This window comes from Panthera pardus, unplaced genomic scaffold, assembly GCF_024362965.1.
Source record: "Panthera pardus isolate Hobbes unplaced genomic scaffold, ASM2436296v1 HiC_scaffold_20, whole genome shotgun sequence".
NCBI classification, from domain to species: domain Eukaryota; kingdom Metazoa; phylum Chordata; class Mammalia; order Carnivora; family Felidae; genus Panthera; species Panthera pardus.
The window spans coordinates 39944029-39956706 of NW_026526766.1; the positions used below are offsets into that span (position 1 = coordinate 39944029).

Consider the following 12678-nt stretch of genomic DNA (forward strand, 5'->3'; position numbering starts at 1 on the left):
CAGGCTGAACTAAAGTTCCAATGAAAGTGACAACAGATTTCAAAGTGAATGTGATACCAATACTATAGGCAGAATTTAGAAAGCAGATTGTCTAGAACCAGTTCCAGACTCTAGAACCCTCTCACTCACTACAAGAATAGAGAAGGGTTGAGAGGGGAAGAGAAAGTTTTCTTCGTAGAGAAGAGTGCATTGCTGTGCTGAGTCACTCCTTTGGTCCCCAACCCCACACACCTCCGTGGAGCGGAAAAGTGGGCAATGCTATATTTGTCTCTGGTATCCAGTGTCCAGAGAGAAGTTTCCTTGAGACCAGCCTTAAAATGTATCTTTTACAGGTAAGAACACAAAGGACTGATGCTCATACAGGAGGAACTAAGTAGCCAGACGCAGAAGAATAATGGTGTCTGTTCTGGGATCTGCCTGTAGTCCTTGTTTGCAGCAGAGAAAAATATCTGAGTGCCCCAGATATGGGCCAAGTGGGACAGAGGATTGGTGGGGGGTCATCCTGGACCCTGACCTTTTGGGTGCTTCTGTGAGAAGGCAAAGAATCCCTGCCACAGGCAGCTGGAGGTGGGAATCCTCCTAGGAGCTCTGTGAGAAGGCAAAGAATCTCTGCCACAGGCAGCTGGAGGTGGGAATCATCCTAGGAGCTCTGTGAGAAGGCAAAGAATCTCTGCCACAGGCAGCTGGAGGTGGGAATCATCCTATGAAACATTTGCCAGACTTAGGGGGCATGAAGTCATATTCTATCAGTGTCTCATTCAACGCTCTCCCCACCGCTCCCCCAAAAACTGGCCCCCCCCAGGTCAGAAGTCCTGAAACTAGCCAGCAAAACTCCTGAGAGAGAAGTACAATAGAGAAAGAGGAGACAATCACCCCTCTCCCCTCCTGCTGCATGCTTTATGAAGACAAATTAATGATACACTGAGACATCTCAGGGTTTAGAGTATCTATTTTGCACATGCCGTTAAAAAATAGAGTCATAATTGGAAAATTCAAGAATGGGAAAATCACAATATAGAAGGACTGGTGCTGAACAATAAGACCATCTCAGCCTAGGGTTAAGCCTCAATAAATATGTTATTTTAGACATGTTAACAAAATGGATATGAACATCAAAAAGAGCTTACTTGAAATAAAAGATAGATGATATAAGAAATAACAAATATAATAACTGAATGCTAGAACTAAAATTTTATTTTTTTAAATGTTTACTTATAAATGTTTAAATGTTTATTTTTTTTTTTAATGTTTATTTTCATCAGAAGAAAGAGCGAGTGCACAGGAGTGCATGAGAGCAGAGGAGGGGCAGAGAGAGAGAGAAGAGAGACTCCCAAGCAGGCTCCGTGCGCTGTGACTGCCGTGCCCAACACAGAACTTGAACCCACGAACCATGAGATCATGACCTGAGCTGAAGCCAAGAGTCAGAGGCTCAACTGACTGAGCCACTGAGGAGACAACTAACATTTCAGATTGCATAAACAAAGGTGGGGAGATGGGCAATCACTAGAAGAAAGGATAAATAGGACCGATCCTCATCATATATAGGAAGGAGCCAAACAGACTCATTTCATTTTTTGTCTTAAATATTAAAAACTTAAGTTAAACAATGTTTTCAGTTTTAGAACTAAATCCCAGTAAAACATAAAGTCAGATAAACGACTTTCAAATAAGTGAAGAAAAAGGCATAGAAAATATAATCTATATTACAAGACAAATTTTTTTTTAGTTAGCAAGAGAACATAAAACAAGATGATAGAAAAAATTTATACCCATTATTATAAAACCATAGCTTATATTCCCATGTTCAAGACAAATATTCTGAAATTAAATAGCTAATTACTTATGCCTTATAGGAGAGGCATTTAGAATAAAATTGCATACAAAGATTAAAAGCAAAGGGACAATCCAAAGTTACCATGTAAAGAAAAAAGCAGAAGTGGTCATCTTACTTTCAAAGAAAGACGAATCAAGGCAAAAGGCATTAAAAAAGGACAGCGTGGGCAGTTGATATTGATAAAATATACAAGACAAGGATTCTTATAGGAATCATTATATTTAATATTATTCTGGCCAAACCAGTGGAGAACATAGCAAAAATAAGAGGAATAATTACTGAAAAAGAAAGGACAAAATTATCATCATTAGTGAAAGATATAATTATGGTCTTCAAAAGCCCAAAGAATTTAAAAATTCTTGGAATAATTGAATTCAAGAAAGAAGCCAGATAAAAAGAAAATTATACCAAAAAATAGCTTTCCTATTTATCATCAGTAACCAATGAGAAGATATAATGGAGGGGAAAGTGCCTATTCATAGTAATTTCCCAAAAGCACACTGCCTTGGACAGGCCTTAATAAGTATGCTCAACTTACATGAAGAAAACTGCAAATTTTACAGAAACACATCAAAGAACATTTGCCTAGATGAAGCGAGATCCCTCATTTCTGGATAAGAAGGCTCAGTATGCTAAATGTTCTAATATTCCAATTACTTCCAAAATAGCATACAGTTTTAATCCAATCCCGATAAAACTACTTAGGGCTTGAGAACTACGTATAGGTGAGAATGGGTTAGGAAACTTTGAAGACAAGTGATAAGGAAGAACTTGCCTGTAAAATACTGAAGTGTATCATTGCCCTTTTATATTTAGAATGAATGATACTGGCACAAGAATAAGTAGGCAAATCTAAGGAACAAAAGAACTAGCCTTGAAGTCATGTACATAATATTTTCTATGCAATAGAAGCAGCATCAAAAATCAATGAGAAACAGGTTAGTTCTTCAATACCAAGTGCTGAAATCTTGGCTACTTGGGAAAAAAACTGTTCCTGTGTTTCGCAATACTATAGAATTCATTTTGGGTAGATTACAAAAACAAATGTAAACAAGAAATCCTTAAAAATCTAGAAGAAATTATGGGTGAAGTCATTTAGTTACTTGATGAGAATGGACTGTACAGGCATAAAAATGATAAAATAACAAGATTTTAAAACTTCAAATATAGTATAAATTTAGTTGCATGAAACAGAATCAACACTGTTGTACCTGTCTCCTTACCATGTGTATAAGTGTGTGTGTGTATAAAAGGGTTGAAACATAACTCGTTTTGTTTTCTTATTGTGCTTTCTATGCGGTTTTTAAAAATTATTCTCTGCAGTGAGCATATTGTTTTGATATTCATAAAAGAATGTGTTTTATGACATGCCAAATTGCCTATGGAGTAAGTTAACTAATAAAACAAGAAGGTCATTTAAAGGGGTAAAATCCCAATCAAACTGATCTGAAAATATAAACAAACAAAGTCCTAACTCAATATAGAGATGTAAAAAAAAAAAAAAAAAAAAAAATCAGTCAGGGGAGCCACCTAGGTGGCTTAGTCGGTTAAGTGTCCAACTTCGGCTCAGGTCATGATCTCATGGTCCATGAGTTCAAGCCCCGCATCGGGCTCTGTGCCAACAGCTCAGAGCCTGAGGCCTGCTTTGGATTCTGTGTTTTCCTTTCTTTCTGCCCCTGCCCTGCTGGTTCGTTCTCTCTCTCTCTCTCTCTCTCTCTCTCAAAAATAAAGAAATATTTTTTAAAAAATTTTTTAAAGGAAGAAAAATCAGTCAGGAAGAAAAATGGGTCTAATTTTTTTAATGGAGATAAGAAATCAATAGAAGTGAAAGCTTTGTGTCAAAAAGACAAAAAGACATCTACAGATAGGAGGCCTAGCATTTAGTCTTGGCTCAGTCATACAGCCACATATGTATGGACAAGGCATGCAATTTCTCTGGCCACCACCCTACAAGGGGTTGGGTTACACAAGTCGTTTCCAAACGTAGCTGATGATCCATTTTTTCCTGGGTAGCTTCTTTAACTGGCAAAACATGCATGGTGCTTACTATGTGCCAGGTGCTTTGTAAGTATCATCTTGTTTATTTCTCTCGCTTACTCTCAGAAGTAGGTTCTCTTATCCCTGTTTTCAGGTTTTAACACCTGAGGCATAAAATCCAAAGTCAGAGAGCTAGTTAAATAGACATTTGAACCCAGGCAAACTGGGCCCAGTGTTCATGCTCTTCGCTACTGTGAGGCTCAGAAATCTATCCTTTAAGATTCTCCACGTTATTTACCTAATCAATTTGACCAGACCATCTATCTCAATTCTAAAATTCTGTGATCTTACTTTATTATTTTCTTATCATTTCTTGTCTTATCAATTCCTTAGCGGGGGGGGGGGGGTGATAATAATGTTCAATATCTGAGTTTCTTAGGAGGAATCCTAATGAGAAGTCAAAGTCTGAAAGATGGAGGTCTTTCATGAATGCTACCGTGGATCATCTTAGGTCAGCATGAAATCTGAGCTGTTTTAGCTGGTGCACAGCTGCTCAGCTACCCAAATAAACTGATTCTAGAGTATATGAATCAGTGGAGTAGCATGTTAAATATTTCATATAAATTGATTTCATCTTCTACCTTCATGTCAGTGTGAGGTCAATAGAAGGGAAGGGCGGAAGATTTAAAAGAGATTGAGCGATGGAGGAGGCATGGGGGGACTGCCTGTCTCTTTGATGACCTAGTCCTCCATCTCAAAGTCTGGAAGAATGAAAAGGATATAATCTACTATACTCGTAAAAATGGGACTAGGTTTCCCCTTCTTCCTAGTTTCCCATGGACTTACCTAGTGGATGTGTGCGCCCCCTCATTTCCTCTAATGGGGGAAAAGAGGTTCTATAAAAGAAGGGGGAAATGAAGCCTCAAAGAGAGGGTGCTACAAAAGATCAAATGACAAGCTGAAGACTACTGAAGGGGGAGGAGGAAGAAGAAGGGTAGCATGTAACTGGCCCCAGTCCTTCCTCCATTGCCTTAGTGGTGGCAGAGTTAGGAGAGTCGGGGAGGAGAAATTCTAGACTGACAGTCTGCACGAAGGCTCCATCCAATTTTAAGCACTCACTGGCAGAACAAGCCTGCAGTTCTTTTTTTTTTTTTTAATTTTTTTAAGCTTTATTTATTTTTGAGAGAGACAGAATGTGAGTAGGGGAGACACAGAGAGAGACACACACAGAATCCGAAGCAGGCTCCAGGCTCTGAGCTGTCGGCACAGAGCCTGACGCGGGGCTCGAACCCCCGAACCGTGAGATCATGACCTGAGCCGAAGTCGGACGCTTAACCGACTGAGCCACCCAGGCGCCCCAACAAGCCTGCAGTTCTCATGCGTCACTGGGCAGTCCCACCCGCAATGGCCCAGGAGCTGTCTGTCCCGGCATGGCAGTCAGCACGAGCAGCTCCATGGAGGTGGCTCTCTTGCTGCGGTGGGGGACAGACACAGAACCCCGAACTCTACCTTGTATACGATTTTACTCCTGGCATCTGTGAGGTCCAGCCGGATGGAGATATAATCAATGTTGGGAGAAGGGGGGTCCGTGTGTTGGTAACGAAGCCCCATCAGCAGGAACTCCTCACAGCTCACTTTGATACTTCCTGCTTTCTTCAGGCCCAGGCTACAGCTTCCACCTGGACACTTCAGGTCTGTTCCCAGTTCTAGAATGGACAGCACTGAATTAAGAGAGTCACTTGAGCATGACTGTGAAATGTAAAAAACTAATCCTCCCTCCCATGGAAAGTTATTCCCTCTCACTGCCTCACGAACACCCTCATATACCCTCTAGTCATTCACGGAGAGGGCTGGCATTGTTCTAGAACCCTGTTGTTTCTTTTACTGAAAAGAATAATTGACCAGTTGTCTCCTGAGATCCTTGCCCACCAAAAGTCACACTGAGAGAAAAAAAATCATAAAATGCATGTTCTGGTGCTTGAATATCCTTGACAGATAGGCCTCTGGGTCACGACTGCCGCCCATCGTCCAGCACAGGCCTTCCTTCACTGCATCCGCTTCCATGGCTTCTTCATGTGGTCTCTCTGAGGCTGTTCTACTCGCTGAAATTCTCTCCCTGCTGTGCTCGTCACACCCTCAAGTCCAGACACCCTTCCAGGTCCGCTTAGTCCTTTTCTTAACCCCCCCTTTAAATACTCTGTAACCACCTCAGCCAACCTGATCTCTCCCACTAAAAACCATAATCATCTCTGCCATAGTCTCCCTGTCTCTGCCCGGCTTCATAGTTCACTCTTGTGGGGTAAATGACACACATAGGCCACTCACTTTTCCAGTGATGTACAAAATGAGTATTCTACTTCTTAACCAGATGGTTGTGAACCCTAAACAAGAGCACTTCGTGTGCTAGCCTGCCTTTAGCTGTAAATTGTGGCCCAAATTCAAGGCATTACTGTGATCGTGATTATCCCTTCTATTTCTTGGCCTTCCCATAATGCCTAGAATACTATTGTGCAGATAGGAGGTGCCCAAAATATACTGATGAAATGAATAACAGAAGGAACATTGTCCATCAACTCTTCCTGATTTCAACCACGGCTACCGCTATGCTCTACCTCAGACTTATTCATGATCAAACAGTATTTAATAAATACACCAACTACTCTCACGACCCCTGCCATTGCTACCATGAATAATAACAGCTGACAATTACGGAGCACTTGCTGTGAGCCAGACACGGTGTGAACCACACTTTGCGCACGGGGTCTCATTTACTCCAGCTTTCCACAACCCTGTGAGGCAGCTACTCTCCTTACTCCTTTTACAGAGGCTTGATGCAGTTAAGTAACTTACCTAAAATCACCCAGGAAATAAATAGCAGAGGCAGTTTTCAAACCCAGGTCGTATGGATCCCCAAGTGCATACTCTTCCCCACTAACTGACATGTTTCAACCAGCAACACGTTCTTAGATCAAGTCCAACTTTTTGTCCCAGTGGAAAATGACTATTTCCAGATACATCAGTTCTCATAACATTCAGGTAGGTATTCAAACATACATACGAGATTCAGGGAAAAAACTGTGCGGCTGATCTCCACGAGGTTTTTCTGGCCGAGGCTCCAGCAGGACCACCTGACCGTGGGCTGGCAGCCGGCTTCCCACAGGATCCAGCCTGACTGTGCACTCCAGGCCGGCCGCCCCCTCGTAGTCAAATCTGAGCACGTTCTTATCAATGGCTCGGGACAGGCCATAGAATTCGGACACCTCCAGTACGTTGTTACTCATACGGATGATGTTACAGTCTGGTTCCAGGAGATAGACCCGCAGGATAAAGGTTTCCATGAAGGTATCCGACTCAGTAAATCTGTGGAGAGAACAGAGCAAAGGCAGTATGTACTGGTGCTCAGATACTTCTGGTATCTGTGAACTGACTTGCTTTGAAGCTTAAAGATTGCCTTTATAAGAGTTTGGATTTCTACTCCCAATCTCTGTCCTCGTCCGTTCATCTCCTTAGCTTGCTGTCGACTCTCTTTCCCGCCATCTCCATCCCCGGGATCCTTCTTTCAACACCTTCTCTCAAACCCGTCATCTGTACTGATATGTAATGACTTCTTGGGAGCTCAGAATCTCACTCCCAGCACATGTATCATTTAAGAGTATCAAGTTCGTGCAGTTTATGGGCCGAATTGCGATTCAGGAGTGAAAGGGTGAGGAGTTTCTGCAGCATCAACATCTTCTTGCTCTTCAGAAACCCACGAGAGGCACTGTTAATTCCATTTACAGGTGAGAACAGCGAGGCACAAAGGTCAAGTAGCTTGCCAAAGGGGCCGAAGAGGAGGTGAGGAGGGAACAAGCATGTTCTCTGATTTTTCTGCCTCCACCTCCTCTGAATATTCTATTTCGAATGTCCTCGAGACCAACAACAGCAGCTCCTCTGCCTCAGCCCTTCTCCGGTCCTGCTCCTGCACCCTCTCCGCCCCTTGGAAACTCCAGGAGTGGGGGCAGTCAGAACTCATCAGCTTCTCCAGCCCTTCCAGGCAAGCTGTCCGAAGTTCGTTTTTTAACTCTGCAGTCGTAGAAAGATCAAACCACCCAGTGTGCTGGTTATAAGGGATCCTTGGGTATTGTTTCTTTTTTTTGAGCACAGCATTTTGTTCCAGCCTCTCTTTCAAGACTTGTTTTGCATTACAAGTATCTACCCTTATTTTGGGTCAGCCTAGGAGCATGGCTAGGTCCATGTATCCTCACCTTCGGGTTTCCTATGCCCAGCGTAGGGCCGTGAGCTATAGCAGGTGATCATAAGTGTCTATAGGATGATTCACTGTTCCAGCGTCCTCTACAAAACGCTTTGTGTTACGGTAGTACTTGAGGGAAATACACACTAGGATATTTTAGCCAAATATTCATAACAGCAACAAAAATAAGTAAAAAATTATCTAAAAGCCTATCCCATCTACTGAATTGTCAGTCACCTCTATGAAGTGAGTAATATCATAACCATGAGCTTCCTTTTTAAATTAATTTTTTACTGAGCTATAATTCATATACCCTCAAATGCACCTTTTTAAAGCATACAACTCAGTGGTTTTTAGTATATTCACAAGGTTGTGCAACCATCACAACTATCTAATCCCAGACCGTTTTTATCACGCCAAAAAGAAATTCATAGCCATTAACAGTCACTCCCCATGTGCCCTTCCCCAGCCCCTGGCAACCACTAATCTGTGTTTTTGGATTTGTGTTTTCTGGATGCTGCATATAAATAAAAAGGTATGTGACCTTTTGTGTCTGGCTTCTTTCATTGAGCATGATGGGTTCAAGGTCCATCCATGCTGTAGCCTGAATCAGATCGTCATTCCGTTGCATGGCTGAATAACATTCCAGTGTATGGATATGCCACATTTGGCTTATACATTCATCAGTTAGGATTTCAACTTTTCAGATATCACGAATAATGCTACAGTGAAGATTTGTGGACAAGTGAAAATATAGGTTTTTATTCCTCTCGTTATACATTTAGGAGTAGGACTGCTGGATCACATGGTCACTCTGTACTTTATAATTGATTTTCTTAACACTTCTATCATTTAGTATGTTTAAAATTAGAAGCTACTGTACTACTTATGAACTAAGCAGCTGATAATCAGAATGAAGAATACCTTTCAGCTTTGGAATACATTTTCCTACTTCTCATTAGGAATCTGTATTTTGCAATTTTCATTTCCTGTCAGAAGTAAGAAGGTGGATCACCGGAGGTGATCCCCTAAAGGGAAGCAGGACAGAAATGTGCCGCAGAAAAGCCGCCAGGACGATGATACAAATCAAGGTAATTGAAAGTCAGCTACAATTCTTGCCTCATCTACTTAGGTCCTCAATTTCTACTGATGACTGTCTTCTTTGGAATCTAGTAACTAGCCTCATGATAATATCTATCTATAGAAATAAAGCCTTAAGAAGTACACAGAACGGTTATGTGTGCTGCTTACCTGTAAAGTCTAAGCTTCACTGTGTCTTCATCAAGAATCGGGCAACCATTGTGAATATACTTTACTTCATTAGGAAGGAAATGGCAGTCAAAGACCTAGTTCATGTGAAAAAATGGATAAATATTTGTGAAAAAAAAATGGTACAAGATTTGATTTTTCTGGCAGTGGAATACTGCCTGGGGAAATTATGGCCTGTGAGTGGGGTGTGCACATGTGTGTGTGTGTGCGTGTGTGCACGTTGTAACCACCACCACCCACTGTGCCCCTCTACCCACCCCTGTGCCCGCTCACCATCCTGCTTTCATACAAATGTGTCTTATTTTGAGAATATCGAAATTATGAAAATCTAAGCAGATATATTAAGAAGTAATTATCTCTTGATACAATGATTTTTATAGTCTATAATACACTTAACATATGGTTCCATTTGGGGTGCCTGGGTGGCTCAGTTGAGTGTCTGACTCTTGGTTTCGGCTCAGATCATGATCTCCCGGTTTGCGAGTCCCGGCCCTGCATCGGGCTCCGCGCTGACGGTCCAGAGCCTGCTTGGGATTCTCTTTCTCTTCTCTCTCTGTCCCTCCCCTGCCCGTCCTCTCTCTGTCTCTCTCGAAATAAGGAAATAAGCTTTAAAAAAATTTAAATATGGTTCCATTTATCAAAATATTATACACCCACAATGTTCAGGGGTTCATAACAATTGAGTTAAAGAGGTCTACCTGGGTGTATGCATGAAAAAGCATGTGTTACCCCTCAAATACACTGTATTATAAATATTATGCATTTTTTCTTTTCCTTTCATTTCTTTCTTTTCCAGAGAGCACTTTCATATTCAAAATTGGAACCACCGACAAAGGACAGCGTTGGGGTTGATCGGGGCCAAACACGACCCACAAGTGTTTCTCATACACTTGCAAAAGGCTGTGTTATTGGTTACATAATGGAGGAAATGGTTGATGAGACACAGAGCAAACTAAAGGTAATTTCTTGTATTAAATAAAATTATCATTAACTGTATCACCTCACTCAGAACCATTCAGGAAATTGCTCACTGTTGTGTTTGGGGAAACCTAATTTCTAAAAGAAGAATTTCCTATCCCCATCACACCATGACTCTTGCTCTGCCCACTCTCATTTGGTAGAGGATTAAGAAATACCCCTGAGGCATTCACACACCATCACTGTTGAGTTCACGGTGTTTAGCTCATACTTTGTCACAGGCTCAATCATTTACAGACATCATCCTCCCTGAGAAGACTTTATTACTAATACCAATGATCTTCTTTTCCCACAGACATCACTGGTTCCTCTTTTTAACTGACAACAAGGAAGGAGATAAAGGAAAGACCTTCCCCATATCATTGACAAATAGTCATGGTGATAAAGGGACAATCTGCTTTGTTAAAAGAAACATCTGTTTTATGTTTCGTAATATGTTTTCCTTTTATAAAAGGCGACAACCATAATTGTCCATAAATTTACCAACTAAAACAAAGGAGAGCTAAATCCTTTTCTAATTACTGTCTAGCCTTGGTTTTTTCCACTTCAACTGCTTTTCAATTACAATTTATAATTAAATTGTCACACATTCCTAACTCATTACTCACTTTAATGACAGTAAACTGGTTTAAACTAGAGATGTTCTCTTACTGCTGTATTTCCTACTCAAAAAAGCAAGCTCAGCTCTACACTGAGGTGCTTTCCACCCAGGAAATTTCTTGCTTTGAAACAGGTGTGAGAAGTGCTGTGCATGAGGCAGTCTCATCCTAAAACATGAGGAAAACATATTGCCACCGACCTTATCTAATTGACTATATCAAGAGGGTTATCTAAACAGAAGGTACTAGCATGCGCCGGTTGAAATCCCTTTCCAAATATCCAATAGGAAAATGAACCTGTTGGTCCTAAGACAAACTTCAGTAATGAAATGAAAACACTAATTGAACAGATGTTAAACAAAACATTTTCTCTGCAAATCAAATAAAACCGTTCATTACACAGTGGGGTGTTGTTAATACAGTCATCTTGCTAGAAATGGGTTCACATAAGCCTTGCTTTCGACTTACTGGTAAGTGCTATTAAAGAATAATGTTTAGGCTTTGTGTGTGTGCACACGCATTTGGCTATGCTTAATTTCAAAAACGCCATAAGAAATAAATCCCTGGGGAGGGCTGCGCTGAAAATAAGCACATATTCCAAAAAAAAAAAAAAAAAAAAGCCAGACTTTACTTAGGAATCTGGTTTCTGTTGAAAGTATCATCACAAACGGGGAAGATCACCTGGCAATTTGAGAAACAAAGTTTTCTGGATATATAGGTTTCCTTATGGTACAAAATTCCAATATTTGGCAGAAATATAATAAAGTTCCACAGTTCAATGGCCTCTTTTTTCACACAATAAATTTTAGAAGCTGTAAGTCACACATTTTCTGTAGACCATTCAAATCCATTTGAGATGCCTGGTTTACCTACGGAAATGCACTCACAGAACATTTTCTTACACTAAGCCACAGCACACGAGGGGACAACCTGGGGCTTTTCGGAGCCCCGTCCCCAGCCTACCCATCCAGACTTGCCTCAACCAGGCAGGCATGTTGTTTCTGCTCCATATTCTTCCTAGTAACTGGATTTTTGCCTTAAAATCTGAGAATGTTTGGAATGGAGATGACTTGGAGAACTATTCCGATCCTTATGAGAAAATAAGTGTTTCACCTAGTTGTAGTAACTTAGATCCCCTTTTGCCCTCTGGTATCGCAGAGCCGGCCAAAGAGTGAAGACCATTAAAATGGCACCAAAAATAAATAATGAAGACAGTTTTGTTACTTTCAGAGGAAGTACTACATGAGTGTGTGTATAAGTCACAGGCTATTTGGGACTGGGAGAGGATACGTCTCAGAGACTGGCTTAAGTAACAGCATATTCTCCCCAAATTGCCATATGCTTGGGGCCAGAGCTGAATACAGATGGACCACAGGTTGCCCCAGTGGGCACCAGGAAGAATTGTTTTCTCTTCCCCCACAAGATATTCAGCCTCACTTCTAAATAAATGTTGAACAATTTTTAAAAATACGTTGATTGGAAGGGTTCCAAATGATGAATTCATCAGTCTTTATAAGGCACCCACATATATCCGTGCAGCTCTAGGATTAGGGTCCTACATTACTCTCCACAACTCCAAGGAGGTGCTTTTAACTCTGGAAATTGGGACTCCATTTTCTGCAGCTGACTTATTCATGTCACCCACTCATTGCATTAAGCACATCTGAGCTCTGGATATGAGCTATCCCAGGTCTCTCTTCCTTCCCCGACTGGTAAGTTCCAATCAAACACACTTCCACAGTGCAAGTCATGTTGCAATTACCAAACACTTGGGAATACAACCCCTTCGG

The 12678-nt window shown here is 41.2% G+C and overlaps 1 protein-coding gene across 18 annotated transcripts in view; it reads right to left on the reverse strand.

Annotated features, from left to right (window-relative positions):
* FREM1 (FRAS1 related extracellular matrix 1) overlaps positions 1–12678 on the reverse strand; it is a 199704-nt gene that overhangs the window by 124463 nt on the left and 62563 nt on the right. For all 18 annotated transcript variants that reach the window (XR_008424201.1, XR_008424202.1, XM_053907946.1 and 15 more), the window contains exons 3-5: positions 9294–9388; positions 6870–7171; positions 5321–5517 (exon numbers count right to left, since the gene is read on the reverse strand). Coding sequence is in view for 16 of the 18 variants with exons in the window: in XM_053907946.1 (XP_053763921.1) it covers positions 5321–5517; positions 6870–7171; positions 9294–9388 (594 nt within the window). In the remaining 2 variants the exon portion in view is untranslated. The remainder of the gene's footprint in view (positions 1–5320; positions 5518–6869; positions 7172–9293; positions 9389–12678) is intronic.